At 42.0% G+C, this 24,695-nt stretch overlaps 1 protein-coding gene across 1 annotated transcript in view; it reads right to left on the reverse strand.

Moving 5' to 3' along the window:
* Positions 1–7,671: 7,671 nt before the first annotated feature.
* The window catches only part of ZCCHC8 (zinc finger CCHC-type containing 8), a 53,792-nt gene continuing 36,768 nt past the window's right edge, over positions 7,672–24,695 (reverse strand). Inside the window, exons 9-14 of the mRNA XM_088449084.1 lie at positions 18,106–18,245; positions 17,434–17,576; positions 17,172–17,287; positions 12,477–12,563; positions 10,104–10,224; positions 7,672–9,578 (exon numbers count right to left, since the gene is read on the reverse strand). Coding sequence (XP_088305210.1) covers positions 8,737–9,578; positions 10,104–10,224; positions 12,477–12,563; positions 17,172–17,287; positions 17,434–17,576; positions 18,106–18,245 — 1,449 coding nt within the window. The 3' untranslated portion in view covers positions 7,672–8,736. The remainder of the gene's footprint in view (positions 9,579–10,103; positions 10,225–12,476; positions 12,564–17,171; positions 17,288–17,433; positions 17,577–18,105; positions 18,246–24,695) is intronic.

The following is a 24,695-nucleotide window of genomic DNA, read 5'->3' on the forward strand; positions in this document are numbered from 1 at the left end:
ATACTTCACACATTATATACCTTGCCGATCCAAATCGGCCCATTCATAAGCAGCACCTCATCGACCATCCCTAGCGACTGATTGATTAGCACCCATCTGGGACAATGCTTTGGCTACTTTCGCAAGAGATTTCAACTAGTGGACGAATTAAACAAGCTGCGTCCATTCACTTCCACCCGTTGTGCACCACCGACCGCTAAGTGTTTTTCCGTTAGCATGCACAACAAGGAAACAAAAAATAGCCTTTGCAATTATTCTGCTCTCCGGACAAATTATACCAAGCTTTGTCCGACCACTTCCTACTCTCCACTGGTAACCTTGCCAGTGATTTCCTTCACCACAACCAATTCACAATCACAGTTCACACAACAGTGTGGTTCGATCGCATTGCCCAGAGACACTAACCTATCAATGGACTTCTGCGATTACAATTTTAAGTCGACTGAGAAACAACCTCCGGTTTCTCGCCCAGTTATAGCTGCTATGTATACTGCTACGGCTGTCCTACCCGCCTCTTGGACACCTTACCGGCCCTGTCTATTTTCAACAGTTCAAAATGCAAAAACCTCTCAGTTTTTCTTTTTCCTTTTCACATCACAAGCATACGTTCACATTCATATACCTTTGTTTTCTGCGCAGAAAAATGCTTTCCCTCCGTGACAATATCTATTCAGACGAATCGCCTATTGCAGCGCAAAAGTGACAAAAACGACTTTTCTCTCTTGTCCCTGGATTCTAATCAGCACTCCTTAGATCACTCAAAAACGGATATTCGGTTTCACAACACAGAGTAATAAACAGGCTTTAAACAGATTGCGTTCTTACCAGTGTATGACGCGTCCACCCTTTGGTGAGGAACCGAAATCCGTACGGTATGTGATTTCCGGTGGCGTGATTCCTTAGTTGCAAGCCCCCATCTATTGATTCCTATTAGTCGCTATTTAGCGCTGCAAGTCGCTTAAGAAAGAATTGCTTTCCAGTCCAATCTTGTGGTTCCAAAGCACAAAGTTATTTATGTAACAGGGAAAGATTTAACAATTAGAATAAAAAGCAATGAAAATAGTAACAGCCGATACATACGCATGCGCTACACTCCCAGTATGCAGTCCTTCAATCCTGAATCCTGCGGTCACCCAAAATGGAGAATGACTGAACACTGAGACCAGCACACAGCATATATACGGTACAGGTTACAAAGATAACAAAGGGACAAGTTGGCATGTTTTCATTGGTTCTTGCATCAGGTCATTGGTCAGTTCATACGGTGTCATCAGAGGTATGGCTCAGTTTTCCAACCGCTTCTTTGTGTAGCTTCCCGCCAAAGAACTAGTTAAAACTGGCTACAGACACTGCATACAAGTAATAGCATTCTAACCAATAACTCCCTATAATCCATAACTAGCGAACACAAGATGCGAATCCTTCGCCATTAGAAACGGATGTCTGCAAATAAACAGGGATTTAGTATGATACCAACGACATGTCCACTGTATTCGGAAACTTAGATCTCTTTTAAGTACATATTACATTATAATCATTAGCTAACAAATACCTTTAACAACTCTGGCTATTTACTATAATGTGTGGGAACCATCTTATATGTATGCGTTCGCATATATGCATCTGTGTGTTGAAATAGCAAATAGTATGCAACTATATACAGATGAGCGTCCATGTGTAACTATGTGTGTGTAAATAAATATATATATATTACACACACACACATATATACACACACACATATACTCGTTATGTGCATCAGCGTATGTGTGTTGTGAACACACCGACGCACCGACGCAAGTAGCGTCCTAGTAATACATTATAAGACCATAGACAACTATATCGTCAGATAATTGTACTGCGATTATAACCACTTATTTGACTTTTCACAAGGAAGTGTTCCAACTTCTAGTTGCCAGAGTCCATTCCCCTGGCTGCACGTCTTGACAGCTGAGGAAGTCCGCTTCCCAGTTGAGCACTCCCAGAATGAATACCACCGAGATGGCTGGGAGATTGCCCTCTGCCCAAGTCAGGATGCGAGACACTTCCCTTAGTGCCGCTTGACTTAAAGTTCCTCCTTGGCGGTTGATGTAGGCCACTGTGGAGGCTCTGTCTGACTGGACTTGCACAGGTTTTCCGTGAAGCATGAGCCTTGTTTGCTGAAGAGCTCTTAGAACCATCCTGAGTTCCAATATGTTTATTGGAAGAACGGACTCCTCTATTGTCCACCTTCCCTGAAAGAAGTGTGGACCTGTCACTGCACCCCAACCCCGGGTACAGGTGTCAGTTGTCAGGAGGACCCACTCGGGGATCAAAAAGGGGCGGCCTTTGGTAAGGTGACTTGTATGAAGCCTAGTCAGGGACAGACGCACCTCCGAAGACAGTACCAATGTCTGGCTTCGTATACGGAGTGGATATCCGTCCCGTCTGGAAAGGATAAGACTGTAGAGGCCGGGAATGAAACTGGCCATACTCCACCATGTCGAAGGTTGACACCATGGAGCCCAGTAACTGCATTGCCGAGTGAATTGACACTGGCAGGCAGCTGCGAATCCACTGCTGAAGGGTGGATATTTTGTCCCTGGTTAAGAAAATCCTCTGTTGAGAATCCAACAATGCCCCAAGATGAAGCATCTTCTGTGAGGGGGTCAGAGAGGTCTTCTTCCAGTTGATCAACCACCCGTGGCTTTGTAATACTCTGATTGTCAGCTGTAGATGCTGAAGAAGCAATTCTGGGGACCTGGCTAACAACAGCAGGTCATACAGGTAAGGCAACAGACGGACCCCCCCACAGCCACAGTTGGGTCACCATCACCGCCATATGTTTGGTAAACACCCTGGGTGCCGTGGACAGCCCAAATGGCAGGGCCTGAAACTGGAAGTGTTGTAACACTGCGAACCTGAGGTACCTCTGGTGAGCCAAAGGCTATCGGGATATGCAGGTATGCATCCTGAATATCCAGACACACCATAAAATTCCCAGGTTCTATAGCCAGTATAATAGACCGCAGGGTTTCCATCTTGAACCGAGGCACTCTGAGAAACTTGTTCAGGGACTTGAGGTTTAGGATAGGCCTGTATGAACCATTTGGTTTCGGAACCAAAAAGGAGGTTGGAATAATACCCTATTCCCCTCTGGGAAGCAGGTACCGGAACTAGAACTCCCTACAGGAGCATAGAACGTATAACTTTCTGAAGTTCCAATGCCTTTTCTTTATCTATCTGAAGTCCCGTAGGGAAGAATTTATGAGGTCTGCTGCGGAAGGAGAGGGCGTACCCTTGAGAGACCACTTGCTTATCCAAGTGTCTGTGGTGGTGTGACACCAGCACTGGGCGAACTGAAGAAGTCCGCCTCCCACCTTGGGGTCCCGCATGACGACATGGACGGCATAGGAAGGGTCACACTTTTTACAAGGCACGTACTATGATAAACCACCTGAGGAGTTTCCATTTAGAGAAATACTTCTCCTCAAAAGGATAAGTGGCCGACAACCGTTTCTGCGGTTGAAATCTCCTACTTGGCGTTTTCCAGGCTTCTTCCATATGTTCAACCAGCTGGTCCGACAGAGGAAAAGCAGTCGCTGAACTTCTAACTTCCTTAAAGAAAGCATGTTTGGATTTGGCAGCCGGGGTATCCTAATCACCAATAACCATGGCCACACAGACCGCACGAATGAGGCCGTGCACATAAATTTTGGACTTCGGCTCTGCCTCTTTTTGAGGGAGCTCTGAATCAGATAAGTCCTGAATTTCCCCATCATCAGTCGACACATCATCTTGATAGTAAGTGGACAAAGACGACAGCATCTCCTTCCTAGCTGGACGCCGGAAAGCCTCACCCTGTAAAATCTCCGTCAGGTTTTGCACCATGTTGGGGAGAGTATTAACTCAAACAGGTTCAGGTGACGCCTGGTAGGGGGTAGGTTGCAAAGGCATATTATGAGCCACAACCAGCTGTCGGGGAGTCCCCTGTGAAGCAGATGGCATAGCAACCTGCAAAGCATACCCCAATTGTGGGGACACTGGAGGTGCAGCAAGCCGACCCATCAGGGTAGTTAACGCTTCTGCAAAACAAGCCCAGTGCAGCTCTTGCCCAGCAGGTAATCCTGCATTCCTGGCACACAATCCTCCCACAATAATCTCCCCTTCCTTTGGTCCTGCAAAACACCTAGTGCAGGACTGTGTGAGGGGGATATCAGCCTGCCCAGAATCACTTCCAGACATAATGAAAGTATGTGTCACACTCCGCAGATCAATACACACTGAACTGTGAAGTAAACTAACACCGTCAGTATCCGACACTGCTGGGGCTAGTGAGAATAGAGAGTACAGGGATAGTAAAATGGCTGACAGAGTGAAAATCAGTCAGTCAGCGCTAGCATCAGACACATACAATGCAAGAATAACACCTACACTATTTTGCACCTTAATCAACTACTATACCTAGTCTAGTAGGAACAGTGCTACATACACCGACCTACTTGAGGAGAGCTATGTAGAGGGACCCAGGCTCCGCAGCTCCCAGTGAGACCAGCGTCTTATGATCATAAAATGCCCGCTGGAGGACTCATAGGGGGCGTGCCTGAGGGAGGAGAGCTGCCTGCAACCGCAAGACCGCTGTGGAAAGGCACGCAGTACAGCGGGGGAGGGACAGGCTGTGCCTTACAGGGAAGGCCCGCTCCCCTGGTGGTTTAGTGGCAGCGCAGGCACTGTGCCTGGTGCCACACGCAGCCTCTTCCCAGGTGGTCCCTATCCCTGGGAAAAAACGGACTGTGAGGTCAGCGGGCGCCCACTGCTTACCTGAACATCCCCCGTGTAGTCCGGCCACAGTCCTGGGCTTCTGGGCGTCTTTGTTAGCCAAAACCCCCAGACACCCGCCGCGAACCCTAGCGCGATGCGAGCATCTCGGCGCCGGTAGGGTGTCGGAGTGGTAGCATGTGCTTCCGCTGGACAGCCCCTGCTGACCACTACAGGAAAACTATTTTCTGGGGCTGATACACAACCCCTCTTGAAGTGACCCGATCTTCAGGCGGACACCTATGAAATTGAGGTGTCTTGGCCTGGGAGCGGGTTATAGGAGAGGGCCCGATGCATCCTGGGAGCAAAGATTTAACTATTGAGGTGCCCGACGACTGAGTCATCAACCTATACCCCAAGGTCTCCTGTGGAGCCCTATTGAGCCTGCAGTAGAAATCTAAAAAAATAATAATAATATATAAACACATACATATATACACACACAGTATTCAAATAACCGTTTATACCCAAATTAGATCTACTGGTTCTAATATCATCAAATAAAGTGTATACAAGTTTGCTTAACCCTTTCGGGTTTTTACGCACAGATAGCTGGATATCCTGTGCAACTTCCACTTATTGGAGCACCTCTTTGTATTATCTCAGCTACTGATTAGCAAACCTCTAGTGTTAATAATCTAAAGTGCAACAATTATTTCAATTTTAAATATACCCACCAAAAAAAAAAAAAAAAAATTGTAAAGGGGACCACGTTCCCCTCACATCTATCAATTGCCATGTTTGTAGCAAAAGTGTTCGAGAATATTCTGTGTTCTCTTAATGTACTTATAGTCTCCAAAGCCTCATTTATCCAATTTAGGGAAAATTGGAAGCAAATCCTTCCGGGGTCTTTGTTACATCAAGTTACTTGAAGTTCCCACTGTTTGTCCCAAATGTAATAATAAAACAATAAGCTAGTTATAATATGTGTATCCGATGTGAATATATGATTCATTATTCAAATTCCAATCCCATTTCCAAGTCAAAATAATCTTACTCGGCCAAGAGGACATTTATTTTATTAGTGGAAGTGGATCAACATTAATAAGAGAGTGGTGTTTATCCATCAGTTAAAGTCATTCCTGTCCAGGTCTCAAAGTGACCTTGCCCCCCATTCACCTTTTGTTGAATGTGCGATCTGTAGAAGCACAAATCCTTTTCACTGATATCCTCCTCCTGCTCTGGTCTCACCACTGACCAGCACTGCTAGTACAGGTCTTTGCCAGCTTACCCCTTTGCGACAGCAAGGCTCCGTCTCCTAACCCCTTCACAGGGTCCGTCCCTCTGTCAGCTCGGCGCTCACGTGTCGCGACTTGCTCCTCTCCATCTCCACTATGCACCAATAGACATTTCTTCTGCCCCACAACTCTCGCCACCTCAACTCTGCATTCTGCTAACCCAGGAGCTCCATGCGTGCCTCTGCCCAACCTCCCGGCCCCACAGGGAGGGCGCTGCACCACCTCTCGTCCTCTCCGTTCCGGCAACTAGGTAAGGTGTGGGGGTTGCTTTGCCTTGTGCTGCTTCTATGTTGGCCACACTTTATGGCCTGACTTCGGGAATATAGACGCTCCGTTTTCTCAGCTGGATGGTTCGCCGAGGCTTTCACAAAGCAGCTCTAAAACGTGGCCACCCTGGTGCTCCGCCCACCGGAAGTCTGTCACATACAATTCTCAATACCTATATTTCTAAATATGCCTTGTCTATCTCGTCCTGTACATCTGGAGTGTTCCACTATATAGACAATATTTTGAGCAATTGGATTCAATGCCCTTTTGAAAGAAATCCTCTAGCGATTGACTCTAAGGGGTATACTCACTAAAGTGAGTGTTTTTATAAGTGGAGACATTGCCCACAGCTGTTGTAGAACTACATATCCCAGCATGCCCTGTCACAGTTTTGATATTTGACCATGATAAACTGTTGCAAGGCATGCTGCGATGTGTAGTCAAACAGCTTATTGCCCATTTCTCAACTGGGTCCACTCTAAATTACTCTATATTCACCGGATGTGCTGGAAATACTCTGCTCTTGTGGCTGTGTTCTTCAAAAAGGGATTTTTATTCTGACATGTCAATCGCAAACATCCACAAGAATTTACAGCAATATATCAACATTATACAGATTAATTTTTTCAAGGGGTTTGTTCAGGTGGAAAAGTCACCTAGTGAGTAATCTCATTCTTAGTGAGACCATCTACCACATCTCAAGCTGATCAAGGCCTTGGCCATAAAACCCTTTGCTTAGGATTGTGATCCTCTTTGGTAACAAAGACTTGCTTAATACAGTAAACTACTATCTACCATTACCAACTACCAGATTAGAATTGCAAGTGATATGAAGACACACTCATAACTAACTTGGGTGTCTGGGCTGGGCTTAGGCTGCTTTCCAGATTCAAAGTCCACAGTGCAACACTGCTAAGAAGTTCTGGGTTCACCCTTTTACCATAGCCGGTCCATCTTTAGGGCAATGCTGGTGCACAGAAATCCATTTAGCATACAGAACATGGGACATTTGCAATTCCACTACCAGAATTTCTGCCTTATGCAGCCAATTGGCATGCCCAGGTTATTCATCCAGTCCTTGGATTGCAGCATGAAAATGGTGCGTCATCAGTACCAGAGGGAAAAAGGTAAGCACCAGCATTAAGAAAAAAAAAAAACCACCACACAACAACACTGCTTAACTAGCTAGAGACAGTAAAAGACACAGGTGAAGCAGAGGAGATACACTATATACCATACAAGGCAGGAATTTAAACTACCTGTGTGTCTACTTCTCTAGAAGGGAACTAACACATTGCAATTGCTGCCATGGAGTATTGATGGAGAACTGTGCATGTACCAAAGTAGTACAAAATAAAATAACACAAAATCAGATTTTAAAGAAACCCCATTTATTAAACTTCTGTACACTGTGGGGTGATAGCGGTGGGGCATACAGCAAGTTCATGAGAAACAGTCTTAGAAAAAAAAGTAGCAGTGGCTTTAAAATGGGAAAATCTACTGAAAATGACATAAAAATCTCTAACAGCGACACTGAATTCCTGATTAATCCTTCCAGTTCTATATTAAAGTAAAAGTATTAGATTGTTTAAAAACATTGAAATATATTAAAACAGATTTGTGGCATTTCAAAAAGTGTAAACAAAGTAAACTCAATTTACAAAAAAAAGAAAATAAATCCACCCTACCACTGAAATTACCATGAACTGTAAAAGGTCAATGCAGACAACATAGGTAATGCGAGTACAAATAGTATTGCCTCCCCTTAAGTTTATCTCCTTTATCGTCACAATTCGAGAGGAAAGGGTTAAGAAAAAAGAAAAAAAAAATATGGGCGAACTTGATGATTTACACCATGTTTTGTCACAACGGAATGTTTGTTGCTTTTTTTTTTTTTTTTTTAAAACATGGCCCTAGGGGTTGAAATCAAATTAATCTTACAAAAGATAGTCATTTAAAAAGTGACCTAAGACATTCAGATAGAACATAATTCTATTCAATTTCTTCTTAGGAATCTGTAGGCAGAGAAAACAAAATGTTTGCTCATGAAACCATACAAGCAAGTTCCCCAATGAATGGATATGGTATAAATGAAGTAGTAATACCACTGCCTGTGACAAAAGAAAAGACCGGGTAATTAAATATTTTTACTAGCTCAGCCGCAGCCTTTTTAAGCAATACTGTACCTTTAACGTCTCAAACAAATCAATACTTTGGAAGAAATCAACCAATCGGTGATTTCTTTAATACTCATTACTTATTTGGTGGATAAAAAGGCATATTTTATGTTTCTATAAATCACTGAACATAGAAATGAATGTTATCTGTGTCAGTAGGCTGGATGACTAGAAATTTGTATACAAAGTTGATTATTTAAAAAAAAAAAAAGAAAAGAAAAAAAGTAATTAAAAATAGTTCAGAACTGAGATTTTCACTAGATTTCATTCTTATTTTTTTGCTGGCTTCTTGGGGAATTTTTCAGCACATTTCTAAGACGGAGGTAAATACCAGTTGATTCTGACATGTTGTCATATTCAAATGGTGTGATTCCGACTGCAAATTTACTCCAATCTGGAATACCAGAATTGGGAAGATTAGGCTCCACAAAAGTGGCCTCTTCTGCCATAACTTCATTGTCTTGACTTTTCTCCTTGTGTATGATATCTGATCCATTGGGCTCTGTAACAGCTTTTTCTAGGACATTAGGGTCATCATTGTGTTCTTCATTCAGCATGTCCTCTTCAGGAATTAGAGGAGACTCTTCATGTACTTGTCCAATTGCCTCAAGGAACAGATCGGAAGGCTTGGATTCATTTGCTAGATTTTGACTGGCAATCTTCTTTCCTGTGGCAGAGTCCATTTCAGTTCTGCCTGGAGAGGAAACGTCAGAAGTACCATTTAATGGCGTGTGAACATCTGAATCACTGTTTGTGTTCTCTGCATTTTCAAGAGCAGCCCATATTAAGCGCTGCTGTTCTTCCAGCTCTTCCAAAGTCAATGTGTCTTCATCCATTGAAACCGCCCCTTGTGTTTGCGAGTGAAAACCATCCTTGGAATGAGGTAAAGGGGAGCCTCTAGTAGGAGTTGGTGGAGGGGTGCCTTTTGGGAGGGGAGGAGGAGTTGGTGTTGGTGGAGGGGGTGGTATAAAATTTGGAGGTGTAGATGGAGGTGTTCTACGAATTAGTGTAGGTGGAGTATGACATGGAGATCCAGGAGGTAGAGGTGGCTGAAACTTAAAGCCTTGAGAAGCAGGTGAGCAAAAGGATGCATCTGAATCTGGAAACACAAAAAGGCACACAATAAGCACTATTCTTACATTTAAAGATATATGTAATATGGAAAGAAAATTAGCAGCAGAATTTACAGAACCTATCTATATAATAATTGTAGAAGATCTGTCCTATCTCCTCAATGCACACGAAGTAATTTTAGGCCCATACACGTGGGATCTACTGATCTGTACACAGTTCGGTCTCTATCAAATTGCCCATCCATATAACAATGTATAGGAACGAAAAAAATATTTGTAAGTTTAAAATTACGGAGTATATCATACTCTGATTTTAGGTAAATTATTGAAGTTTATAGCTCGATTTACTATGTACTAATTTATGAATATGGAAATATACTAGAGCTGGAAATAACATTTTGCAAGTTTTATACCATGCTAATCCGGCAAAAAATAAATATTTGGGGTTGAATTTAGTATATTCACTTTTACAACTACTACTATAAGGTTCAAATCAACTTTCCATTCTCAACAGTCCCCAAAATGTTTTTCAACTTATTTACTTTGCATACCTGTCCCCACATCCATATCCACTGGTGATGATTCTTTGCCATCTCCAGAGGTCTTTTGTCTTTTTTTCTCAGAATGTGATTGGGATAAAGAACGTCTCTTCTGGCTGGCATTATGGTTTGGCTGTGATGAAAATATTTCACTATCGTCACAATGTAAACCCAACTGTATTCTTACTAGGAGCTTTACATCCTGCATCTTTCAAGACTAATGATGGAAACTAAACACAAAAGAGTGTTCTCAATAAGCATTAAACATGTCAACCTATACAAGCAGTTAGGCCCAGAGGAATGGACTGGCATTTTTCAAGGCACTGCCAAATTATCTATTAAATGTCTCTATTAAAGAAAACTCATACAAGATGCTTACCCCCTGTACTAAGTCACTACACGGCTCCACGGTATATACCCAGATACATCAAATGCCTGTGGAAGTAATTGTGGCCAGCAGGGGTCTTTATTGCATATCCTTTGGAATTGCCCCAAACTCTCTTTTGTAAAAAGGTCGTTACCCTAGCCTCCTAGTTTCTCAATCTCCAGACACCACAGGACCCAATGTACATCCTCCTCAACCTTCATATATCCCAGACTGCTCCAAAAACATGTACTAATTATTTTGCCACATTAGGAGTGTTATATGCCACACAGCTGCCTCTCTGAAGATTGTCACAATCGACACAAGAAAAAGTAATTAAGATACTCAATCCTTTTTCATAGGGGTAAATTCTGACCATCATCAGTGTTTGGAGTTTCAGAAAAACCTGATGTTCTCCATACGATGCATATTAAAGATAATATAACAAGAAGAGATTCTTAATATTATTATAAAAATCCTAAATGTCAATTCTATTGAATAAATTGAAAAAGGTTACTGGGAACTTTTTTGCTTTTTGGATTATTGTGCCAGATGCCTTATTTGGATGAGATGGTGGATTCCGGACTCCACCAATTCCTATACATCAGGTCATTACCGTTTTTGTATGTAACATTTTTTTATGTAAGTTTTGTTTCTTCATTAAAATATTTTTATTGTTGGTTATACATACCATTCTTCTCCTTTTATGAGGATGAATTACATATGGTGACATATTGAACGGATTTTGGAGTATATAAAAAGAAACCTTTATGAGTAGGCTACAACGTACACCGAATGTGAGTAGGGTACGCATTATTTCATCCTTCCTTCAGAACCCCTATCCAGCGAGTGATCTATATGGGAATCCAAAGGATGGGGGCACTAAAGAAACCTAGATGAGAATATTGACGTATTACAACATGTGAGTTTGGGTACGCACAAACTGCATACGTTTAATTTGCGAGATCACCATTTTTTTCTTCAATTTATTGAATAGAATTGACATTTAGGATGGTTTATAATGTTGTTAAGAATCTCTTCTTGTTATATTATCTTTAATATGCATCGTATGGAGAACATCCGGATTTTCTGAAACGCCACACACTGATGGTCAGAATTTACCCTTATGAAAAAGGATTGAGTATATTTCTTAATTATTTTTTCTTGTGTCGATTATGACAATATACATGTATATCCAGTGCCACCTTGAGGCACAATAACTTTTCTTTGTTGTATCAATTTATAAGAGTGGAGTGAGACTCTATATTTTGTGCCACAGTAGGGGCTGCAGGTTTTGCACACCTAGGAGATACCTATTTTTTCTATATATTGCCTCTATGAAGTACCCACGGCATCCCCTCCATCACCTCACTTTGGAACAGGGTATGGTACCATAAGCCAAACTGAATATATCACAAGCATCCTGACCTCATGGTACAACCAGCCCTTCCTTGACCTCTAAACTAATGTTTACCAGTCCACTCCCCCCTTCTACTGCAATTCTTGATCAGACAAACTAACCTCTCCCAGTATGTAACCTTGCCCTCCTCCCCTTTCTCAATTAAAAATGTTCACCACGAATTACTAGTTATATTGGAATGGTTTAAAATTATACATAAAATAACAGGGACACAAAGGAACTCCCAAGATTTTATTTATTAAAGGCAGTCTATTACATAACTGTTTACACTATAATAAACAGCTAACAATGCTGTCTAATACCACTTTGGCACTTGTATTGTGTTCAGCCTCAATCTTTTTAAACAGATTTTGACAGTTCTATTATGAAATCCTAAGCATGAGCTATTACCAGCCCTAATGAAGTCAATTAATAAAACTATAATGGGAAGCAGGGTTGCAACACGGTGACTAAGGATGTATAGAATCACATATGTTGGTATTGCCATGACCGCTGATTGCACTACAATCGGAATTTAGATGTGCATCTGAACAAACATTTATTAAGTATGTTCCTGATGACATTGGATACTGATCCAAATAAGAGTTAAGAAAATACTTACTTTTGGAAAATTACAAGCCAGATAATTGGAAAAACAGTCTTTTTGATGACCTGGTTGCATTGGGATTGATCCAAAGCTTCGCCAATCCTGACACAAAAAGAAAATAACTGGTTACACCAATTAAGAGGCACCCATCTATCCATTTAATACGAAATCACATTTATGACCAGTATTCCATTATGCAGTCAGACCTCCGCCAGCAGACAAAGTACAATCTGAGTATGCTAGCTAGTATACAAAAACAATCCCTTAATAGTACACAAAGCATACCATGGAAAGTATAGACTAGCATACAAAGCAAACAATTCTGGTGGCCAGTATGCTAACCATCAGAGTCCTTCCTGGTACTGATAATTGAATACAGGCATATTCCAATGATAAGTATGCAGAACTGAGCAATGTCTAATATGAAAAGACAATTGGTGGCACCAAAAATTAAAAGTTAACCCCTATCTAAGACAAAGTATGAAAGAATTGTAGGTGGTGTTGAATATAAAAAGTTAGCTCTTTTTGACTCAATTATAAAATGCTAAACCAGATCTTGAGCTTTATCTTATGTTCATCCGGGCTGTGTATATTTTGTACTTGCTGGCCACAGCTAACAGATTCTTCCCACCTGTAGCTGAAATGAAAATGGGTACCCCCCCAATAATCCACTATTCTTCACTACACATGCAAAGGGCGAGAAGAGAAAAAGTACTCTCCTGGTTGGGGCACTAATCCACCAGTCAAGATTATCAGATAAAATTTAAAACAAACTTTTATTAATATGAATAAATTAGAAAACAATATTAAATCAGTATGACGCCTTGATAAGATCTCATTTGATCGATACTCCGGGTCATAAATGCTGAAATAATGCCCTATAACATTGAATCCAGGGAGCATCTACCAAGATATGGGATTTAAGGATACAAGATTATATATATATATATATATATATAGATAGGAAAATTCTTAATATGAATCAGCAGCAACCACCACAATCATAAAAGTAATGCAGATGTAATAAGTACAACTTAATGTAGAGCAAAATGAAGCATCAGATAATTTTATAGTGAGTTTACAAATTAGATTGCTCATAAGATATGCATACTTAAGGATAGAGATCAGTGAGATCAGATAAATTATTGAGAATAAGAGTCCAGAGATACCCGTAGTAGTCAAAAACCACAAGTGGCTGCTGCATGTCATATGCTTGTGCAGTGAATGACACGTGAACGGACCTGCTGTAATTGTGTCAGGGTATTGAAGAAAGTAACATTACATCTGCTTTTGGGCTTACAACGAAACAACATGTCTGATACCAAGTATTGCAGACAGAGCTGTGTAGTGGTATCAAAGTCCAATGAGGGTGCCAGAATTAAAAATGATAGGATAGTGAAAAAGGACTATATCAATTGGGGTGCTGCGGCCCAGGGTGTGTAACAAATGCAGTGAACTCAGGGTGAGCGGCCCCAAGGCCAAAACCCTTAACCCAGATGCAAGAGTAAAGATAGAGTACACTCCCTCTAAGTCTGTGTCCCCAGGCTGCTTGTTGCAGGAATTGCAGAAGACAGTTTTCTGGGGTAGTGAGGACACAATACACCAACCGAAAAAAATACCTGTCTGCTTCTATGAAGGAATGGTTGCAGTGGAGGGTAGTGGCAGCGCCTACAGTCTTTCCGGCTGCCAGACGAACGTTTTACCACATGGGGGGCTCTCAATGGTTGCCTGCCGCCTTCACTACGCATGCAAAGTTTCTAAGCACAGAGTATACTTTTACATCACTAAAAGTGCAGTCTCTCTTCCTAAACCATTCTTTGTGGGTCCTAAATTTGAGCAGCCGATAGCTGCTTATATCAATATTTGAGTTTGAGACTAATATTTAAAGACAAGAGTACATACAATTTTTATGATCTTTATGGCTCAGATATACCAGTAGGAGTATGTAAAGATGTTTTAGTATAGTCGTATGTTTTTCCAATTTTTTTTTTAAACTTGACTTGCCATGTTTTTTATTAGCGGGCTGGTATAAAGCCAATAGTGTTATGCCACTGGAGAAATTGCAGTCTTGTAATGAAACACATCAGGCATTGTATACTCATGCAGTTTAATTTGTATCTGGTCTAACTGATCTATTTAGATCAGTTGAAAAGCAATCATCATGCATGCAGCGATGACCCAATAATCAAGATTTTGGGTTGTGCTGTGTGCAAACATTGGAACTGTTGCAGAATGGTAAAGGAGTCCATTTGTATGGTATAACCTGAGAGTGATTTTCCTCTGTGCATGCTCAGAAAGAAAATGCACGCGTATGCGGGAAAACAAAGTGGTTCGAATCTGCAAACTTGTCCCTACTTATGCTTGGAGAGGCAGCATAGGAGATGGAAGTAGGCATACAGTTTGCAGGTGCCAGAAGGCTCATGCATATATCAGTGTTAATGATTATTATCAGCATACATATCTGAAACGGTTTAAATATAGAAAAAAGAAAAACAAAAAAAGGGGCATGGCCCCCTTCCTATGCTAGTAGTGTCGAAAAATTAAGGGGCAAACATGGGGTACCCCAGAAGTAGCCTCTACAAGCACTAGGCTATGACAGGCTGGGCAAACTATATAGCCGGGACCAGCAGACCCCTTGCCGTGATAGCCAACAGTCCTAACCTTGGGTAGCCAGAGCTCAGTAATAAAGAAAATAAAACAAAAACACAAAACAAATAATATACCAAGTGCAACAAAAAGTTGTTTAGAAATAGATTTCTAAAAAGTAGTAACTTATCTGACATTTAAACTTATGCTGCATACACAGTCAGATTTGGTTTCAGATATGAACGATAACTATTGTAAAAAACATTCATATCTTTGACATGTAGGGCATGCATCGATGAACGATGCGCGTTCCCACGTCAGATAACGATCTCTGAAATCTGATGCGTTTGCAGTCAGATTTTAACGATTTCATTCATTTTAATACTGTCAGAAATCGTTCATATCTTTGTAAAAATCGTTCATCTGACCGTGTGTATGCACCATTAGATTGACAAAGCCTAGTCCTTGCTACATTCCAAACAAAACTCGGAATGGGTGTGAGGAACAAAGGACAGTTCAGATTTCAAACCTCTCCAGAAAATGTGTTGCTCTTACAAGCTAATTTTCACTTGCAAAACATAGCGGCATTCGGCAGCATGGCTTTGTTAACCATATCCTTAAGGATTGAGCTGCATGTTCAGACGACTGGGGATATTAACGACCGCGCGGGAGCGCGCATCATTGGTCGTTCAGTGCACACACAGTGGATGATATGAACGATAACTATATCGTTCATAAAAATAGTGTAGGGTGTATGCCCCTTACAGAGTAGATATAACGAAGCTTCTAAAAGAAGAGGGGTGATGTTGCCCATAACAACCAAACAGATCATGTCCATCCTTTTCTAGAATGCAATATAGAAATTATAGATAGAATCTGATTTGTCGCAATAGGAAACACCACAACTTGTCTGTTTTAGAAGCTTTAGTACAGGGGTTTTAAAAAACTACAAATTGGGACTGCGCTATAGAATATAATATCTCTCATATATCGTTTGTTTGAAAAGAATCAATGATCGTTGATTCATTTCAAACAAGTGATATATGAGAAATATTATATTCTATAGCACAGTCCCAATTTGTAGTATTTTGTGGGTGACTTTATTGAGACAAGGTGGTACTGGTCTACTGGGACTAGCAACTTGAGGTGTTTTATTTACACACCTGTCTTATTAGCGCTAGAAGCTAGTTGTTGTTTTTGCACCAACTAGACTTCAGTTTTTGCCTTTAGTCAGTATATCTACCCCTCAGTCTGGATTTGTTTGAGAGGAAGGGAAAGAACTGGAACACAAAGATATGATAAGTGACCAATGACCACATCACCAAATAATATTTATGCTTACGTCTGCTACTAAATTTCTCCAACCACTTTTTGGATGATAACCATGTTATAAAGTCACTGGTCTCTTGGCCTCAATGATAGTGTTTTTATTCGACCCTTTCTAATCCATGTATACCCCTATTAGACCATAAGCTCTCCTCTTTGGAATGCCCAACATTGACTTTTGGATTACAGTACTAATGAATCACAATGATTCTACTAATATGCTCTCATAATAATCCAAATTAAGTATTGTAATCCTCCTGAACATCTACCAGGTGGGGAGTTTGACTGGAGCGGTACACATGTAAAACCATAGCACAGGTGTCCTAAGGAGAGCTCAGGGAGGACAGGAAGCTCCCGGTCCTGCATATGTTTATTATTGCTTCTGCACTGGCTCCTTAGGCTGTCAAGATAAAAAGACGTCAATAACTCTGTTGCTCCTTAAACCTATTGGCCTACTCTCCTGCAGAACAGCAGTGGTACAATAATCTCCTCCCTCTCAAGTTTACTTTCTTATCTCATGCTGCAAATCCTAAATGTACGTGCTAGATCTCCCCCACTCCAAATTTCAACCCATTCACTTTAGGACACACTTCCTTAGAGATCTATTCCCTGTGTCCGAAAATCCTGATCTCTGCCAATGTTGAATGTGGACAAGTATAATTTAGATTGTGCTAAAGCAAAGGACATTTATAATAGAATAAGGGCACATATGAGGTTGTAAGTGTGGCTTTAGATAGAAAGGGTGGATTATGGCATTGTTAGACAGGATAAAAAAAAAAAAACCTGCAGCAAACTCACATCTGCAACCCCAGGTGGGGGAGCCATATTAAAACCAGGATAGCTGATTAATTTAGACACATCATACGATACATCCTTATTTGTCAATGACTCTTCAGTCTCGCCATCACTTGCATCTACAAAATAAACACAATTAATGTTGGAAGCATTAAGACATACCTGCAAAAACAAGAAAAAAAAAAGAAAATGATACACGAACAGATGCTGAAATCATATTGGCCTATCATCACTATCATTTACTCCCACGCACACAATCGTTTACCTCTTCCATCATAAAGAGAGAGTCCAGAGCCCTCCAGTTCTGCATCTTTCAGCCATCCTGGAGGGTACCCAAGTTGGCGCATTCGATATATGAATTGAGGAAGATGGTTGTTAGTAATGCCAAGGGCATCTTGAAGCTCTTCACTGTAAACAGATAAAAATAAAACCACTAATACAATATTTCCAAAGTCCTTTAAAAGATAGCACATATTTACATTAAAGCCTGTAAGGAGGTCCGCCAACGTCTGGCACACGCCTGAACCTGCAAGCTCTGGGTCAGAGGTGACTGGGGTGTCAGAAACAAGGAGAGCACAGCAAGAACACAGATGTTGAAGAACGTATCCCTGCTAGTTACCCTTTGGGACACACTTTTACATGCCATTTCACACAACACTGAATTAGCATTCAAGACAAACAGCCCGTGATGAAGATTTAGGCTGCTAATCTGTTTCTCCTTTACCGTACTCCTACCAGGAGATTCAATGGAAAAAAAAAAAAAAAAACTTTCCAATACACTTGGGTCTGACCAAAATAATGGGAAAATACAAAGTTTTGAAGGTGCTCAACATGCAGGAAACATGGGATGCAACTGTAAAATGGCTTGTGCCGTATAAAAAAACCAAATACAGACTGAAATATTCAATAGTTTAGTCTTAAGTATACAAAAACCCACCTAATAATGCCAGGCTTAAACTTCCCAAACCTCTCTGCTACTTCTTCAGCGTGATAGCGTTGCTGGTAATTGTTTCCAGCTTCTCCGCAGGAATCCATAAATTCCTTTCTCTTCATGCCAATATGGACAAGATCCCGGGGCTGGAAGAATTAAAGAAACTAGGCATCAAGGAAGTGAATTGCGATAAAAAAAAATTATCTGATACAGTATATCCTATGGCGCAACCAAAACCAGCAGCTTAGTGTGTACAGAGGGGACACTGAACCTCTCTGCCCTCGACTTTGCCACCTACTTTACATCTAAAATTGACTCCATACGTGAGGACATCATATCCCATCAGACCCTCAGCACTCCTCTCCCTCCTTGCCCTTACCACCCCTCCCCTTCTGTCTCACCAACTCGGACATCCTTCTCCCCTGCTTCTGGAGAGGAAGTCTTGGCCCTCATCCGGTCCTCCCCTCCTTCCACCTCCCCTCTTGACCCTATCCCTTCCCGTCTCCTCTCCCACCTGTCTCCTTCTGCCTGTTCCCATCTGGCTCACCTCCTTAATCTTTCCCTATCATCTGGCACTGTCCCTTCTGCATTCAAACATGCTCTTGTCTCCCCCATTCTTAAAAAACCTACCCTTGATCCTAACAAACTTTCAAACTATCGACCCATCTCTCTTCTCCCTTTTGCTTCCAAACTCCTTGAGCGTATTGTCTACAACCGCCTTACCACCTTTCTTTCATCCCACTCCCTCCTTGACTCATTTCAATCTGGCTTCCGATCTCTCCACTCCACGGAAATGGCCCTCACGAAAGTCAGCAACGACCTCCTTGCTGCCAAATCCAAGGGCCACTACTCTCTGCTCATTCTCCTTGACCTCTCTGCTGCATTTGACACTGTAGACCACCCTCTCCTCCTGCAAATCCTTTACTCTCTCGGTTTATGTGACACTGCCCTCTCCTGGCTTTCCTCCTACCTCTCTGATCGTTCCTTCGCTGTGTCCTCTCATGACTCCTCTTCCCCTCCACTTCCACTAAAGGTAGGAGTTCCCCAAGGTTCTGTTCTTGGACCTCTCATTTTCTCCCTATATACATCCTCTTTAGGTGAACTCATTAACTCCTTTGACCTCCAATATCATCTCTATGCAGATGATACTCAAATTTAACTTTCCACCCCTGAGCTCACCCCTGAGCTCCTTACCCGTATCTCCAACTGTCTCTCTGCTGTCTCTTCGTGGATGTCCCAGCGCTTTCTTAAACTTAACATGTCTAAGACTGAGCTGATCATCTTCCCACCCTCTTCCACTACATCACTTTCCACAATTTCTTTATCTATTGATGGCACAACTATCTCCTCTAGCCCCAAAGTGCGCTGTCTTGGAGTTATCCTAGACTCCTCCCTCTCCTTTAAACCGCACATTCAGCACCTCTCGCAGTCCTGCCGTTTTCACCTAAAAAATATCTCCAGGATTAGACCCTTCCTCACCCAGGATGCCACTAAAACCCTCATCCACTCACTGGTCATATCCAGATTGGACTACTGTAACCTTCTCCTAGCTGGCCTCCCAGTCTCTCACCTCTCTCCACTACAATCTGTTCTCAATGCTGCTGCTCGGCTCATCTTCCTCTCCAGACGTTCTATATCTGCTTCCTCTCCTTCAAGCCCTACACTGGCTCCCCTTCCCCTTCAGATGCCAATTCAAGGTTCTTACATTCACCTACAAAGCCCTCACCAAATCCTCTCCCGCATACATTTCTGACCTTCTCTCCCTTCACACTCCCGCCCGCCCACTTCGCTCAACTAATGCATGCCGCCTCTCTTGCCAACTGATTACTTCCTCCCACTCCCGCATCCGAGATTTTGCCCGTGCTGCTCCCTACCTTTGGAATGCTCTCCCTCTCAGACTCTCCACAAATCTTCAAACGGGCTCTCAAGACCCACTACTTCATCAAGGCCTTCCAGCACTCATCCTAACCCACCTCATGCTCTTTCCTTCCTATCTTCCCCTTCTGTGTCACGCCTGTCTGTCTGCCCCTCCCCTTAGAATGTAAGCTCTCATGAGCAGGGACCTCTTCCCTCATGTGCTTCTCTTTACATTTTCTTCTACTCTCTACTCCCCATTAGGGCACCAACACGGGACCGCCAACTCCCGGCAGCTTATTGTGAGGGCTTTAATCACTATTTCAGCAATGTATATAAGTTGTGTCCTTGTCCTGCACTGTAATGTACTGTAAGTTACTTGTTTCTTGTTCACTTATTAGTTCTATGTACTATGTAAGGCGCTGCGGAACACTTGTGGCGCCATATAAATAAAGGATAATAATAATATATATATATACATACACACACTCTAAAAAATATACTGGTAGGTTAATTGGCTCCCCTCAAAAATTCACCATAGTGGGCATGTGGTAGGGAATATAGATCACACACACACACACACACACACTAAAATGGACTACATGCTACAGGGGAACCTTTGACTACCAGCAAGCCAGGACACTTTAAATCATGAAGGAGTGCAGTGATGCATTCCACAGAAGCCAAGTACCAAATTCTATTCATCAATGAGGCTATTGCCGGGGCTTCAGTTTGCGGCGATCAACAGTTTAGCAGCGTTAAAGAAATATGGCCAAAGTTTATTCTGGGGCTTAGAGGGGGAGCCAGTGGGTTTACATAAAAGCATATGTAGAGGGTCTCTAGGGGGAGAAACACTGAGCACCTTGGACAACAAAGATGTGATTTCCTCCCAATATTTGGAAATCGTAGGGCAGTCCCATCACACATGGAAATAGGAACCTATTTGGCCACATTGTCTCCAACATAGGTCCGAAGACCCTGGAAAAATCTGATGTAGTTTTGCAGAAACCATGTACCAGCGAGAATAGACTTTGAAGGAATTTTCCTTATTATTAGTGTTAATGGAGGATTTAGCCACTCAACGCCTAATATCTGCCCAGTCAGCTTCCTCTAAACTAATCCCTAGGTCTCGTTCCCAGGTCTGTTCAAATTGTTCCCTAAATTCAAGGGATGAGGGGGCTAACATCGAATACAAAATAGATATTGATCCCTTGCTGCCAGGGTTGCAAATACATTTGCGCTCGAATGTGGTAGGTTGTCGTAGTATGGAGGTTTGCTAAGTGAGCGAACGAAACTGCAATTTGTAAATATGTAAATTGAAAATTAGGAGGTAAACCATATTTTTCACTCAGATCTATAAAATTTTGGGGGGGCAAAATCCCTTAAAATGTGCATAAATCTAGCTAACCCAGCTGATATCCAAGGATGCATATAAGAGTACACACCCCAATTTGAAGTGAGGATGGCGCCATAGTGGAGTGAGGGGGGGTGGATATGGTGCCAGTTGTAGGTGTTTATTCAATTTGTCCCAAACCTGTAGGACAGCTCTTACACAAGGAGCTTCTTGAACAGAGGCTGGTCTCAAATTAGGGGGTAGTCAATGAAGCCAACTAGCAGGATGGGTGCCCACCAGTTCATTTTCAAGTTATACCCATTTCCTACTCCCCTGCTCCGTATGCCATGATGTAATATGGCTCAATTGTGTTGCGGAAAAGTATCTATCAACTGGTAAACAGATTTACTGGTAAGTACCAAAATCCTGTTTTTAACTTATTGTGAATATAAAATCACTAAACATTCATTCTTTTTGGTCATTCATCAACAGTTGATGGTGTTGATACTTGCATGTTCCAATTTTGGAGGGACACCAGGTTTGCTGTTCACTTCCTAACTTTTGGAATGGCTGCATGCCAGGTTGTTCACAAAATAGTATCGCAGTGATGACTACCTTTTGCATATCCAGCAGGGCAACTGTCCTCCCTTATCTTTGATGATCTGCTGATCAAAGGTTTGCTGCAGGATCATTTTCTCACAGCACAGATCAATTACAAGAGCTCCCAACGGATGATCTTTGTGAACGTCTGTTTGAAACCAGAGCACAAAATCCCCTTGCTTGAAGTCCGTTAGACACCTTTCTGTGTGCTGTTACCTTTTGCATGTAGTTTCTACGAGATATGTCCACATTCAAGGTGGTGCAATTTGAACCAGTCCATTCAAGCATTTTCCATTTTGAAATTTAGCTTGATCTGGAATAATTCTCACCATCTTTTGATCAGACAGGTTTTCAGTCTAAACCTTTATCTACTGCCCTGCTGGTGGTGAGATAAAAACATTGAAAGGGTTTCCAATTCTCCATCTAGTTTTTGACAATTTGGATGCCATCCTTCATGGTTGGGGATGGTGTCACTCTTGGGTAAGTTTCCAACTCTATGGACTCCTAGTCAGAGCTCAAAATAAAAGTGCTGGAGCTCAGAGGGTTTGCCTTGTGAGGAAAGGCCATCGAGATCCAATCGGACAATGCCAGAAAAGCTAGCAGGGTCCTGAGATCAGGGACCAAAACATTTGTTATAGCATTTTTCATCTAATAGTAGAAAACTGGGATGCGGGTTCCTAAGTAGACAAACCCTTTACCCAGGTGAATGGTTCTTTCGTCCGGTAGTCTTTAAGCAAATTGTGGACTCCTCAGGCATCTGTTGACCCACACGGGGGAACACTTCTCCTCCAGGACAAGGAATCCATGTACATTTCAAGTAGAAAGAAACCATGTTCCTTGGAGCTTCCATCTAATCTACCTCTTCCATCTGGTAGCAATGTTTCCATGGGTGCTTAAATTGGTTAAAAAGTTTCGGAATGGGACCTTCTCATTTTCATCCTGGTGATTGGGCCACTTGTGTCTCATATCAGGTCTAACCCAAACATTCATTAAGTGCACGTGTGTAACACCAACTGTACTCATATTAATGATTTAACTGTACAACTAGAGCCGCTGGAACACTCCCACACGCATTCCAACTCCCCTTCGTTGTCAGGCAACTGCAAAAAGTGTCAGAGGTGAGCTGCAATCTGTACTGGCTGAGCAGACAGAGAAATCATTAAGGTGGGCAAATCAAAAATTTTATGAAAAAAGGCAACAAATCTGATAGTCTGTTGGCATCGCAGTTGAAGGCCAAAAGAGATTCTCAAACTATAGCAGCTGTTTGAAACCATCAGGTTTCATACCTATGATCCTGTAGATATTAATTGCTCTTTTTATGATTATTATAAGACATTATACAACCTTCAAGGTCCCCAACAAGCATTGCTCCCTCCCTCTTTGATCGCGCAGGAGCATCTTGATTCATGTAGACTTCCTAAACTTTGTGACACCGCTAAAGCAGACTTGAATTCGCCCATCATCGGTGAGGAGTTGGAATTAGCTCTGAAATCACAGAAATCCTCTAAGGCTCCTGGCCCTGATGGCTTGCCTTCAGTGTATCATAATATTATAAGTCATTCTCTGCATTGCTTTCGCCTCACCTGATTGCAGTTTATAATAGGATATTGGAAGGGGAACATTTTCATCCCGACTCTCTCAAATCCATTATTATAGTACTTCCCAAATCCCAGAAGGATCCCACTTGTCGGACTAACTACAGGCCAATATCTTTGTTAAACGCCGATATTAAATGGTTCGCAAAGATTCTGACTAATAGACTGAACTTGCACTTATTACAGTTAATTGAGGCTGATCAACTCGGTTTTGTTCCTAAAAGACAGGCTCTGGACAACGCTAGACGGGCGATCAATTTGATCTCCTATATAAATTAAAAATACCTGCCATAGTCTTGTCACTAGATGTAGAGAAGGCCTTTTGATAGGTTATCTTGGCATTTTATGTTTCAAGCTCTACAAACGTATGGCTTTTGTGGTAGTTTTTTGTCGGCCATTAAGGTTCTACACTGTAAACAATCAGCTATAGTATCAACTAATGGCCTATCCTCACCATTTTTCACTTTGGGTAACAGTACAAGACAAGGATGTCCACTTTCGCCTTTGCTCTATGCCCCGAGTACAGAACCTCTTGCGGCTAAAATTCGGAATAACCCTGATATTAAAGGGGTGTCTGTGCGAAGATCACAATACAAAATATCTTTGTTTGCAGATGATTTACTGCTTACTATGACATTACCTATGACTCCGCTTCCCAATCTAAAGGCTGAATAAAACGCTTATGGTAATTACCCATGGCATAAAGTAAATATCACCAAATCGGAGGCTTTGGCATTTAACCTCCCTCCTCCATCACAGAAGCTTTTAGAGTAACTTTGAATACACTTGGCAACCTAAATCCTTCAAATATCTAGGGATTACTGTTACTAAGCAATATGACACTTGTTTCAGGCTAACTATATCCCTCTACTGTAATTAAACAGGATCTGTTCAGATGGGCTCCACTCTGCGTCTCATGAACAGGTTGTGTTAATGCAGTCAAGATGACCATTCTATCTAGGTTACTGTACCTATTTCAAACACTCCCAATTGTAGTACCGACCTCTTATCTTCGAAGTTCAGTCAGTATGTGGCTCCTTTGTGTGGTCAGGTAAAAAAAAACACATCAACAACCTCAAGCTGGGAGGGCATCCAGTGTCCCCTGTGGAATCGGAGAAACAGATCTACCGAAAGTACCAAAATCCTGTTTTCGCCTTCGTCCACTAGGGGATACCGGAGTTACAACACTGGGGACGTCACAAAGCTCCCCTCAT

Source organism: Taudactylus pleione, unplaced genomic scaffold (genome assembly GCF_031769625.1).
Source record: "Taudactylus pleione unplaced genomic scaffold, aTauple2 ptg000479l, whole genome shotgun sequence".
Taxonomy (NCBI): domain Eukaryota; kingdom Metazoa; phylum Chordata; class Amphibia; order Anura; family Myobatrachidae; genus Taudactylus; species Taudactylus pleione.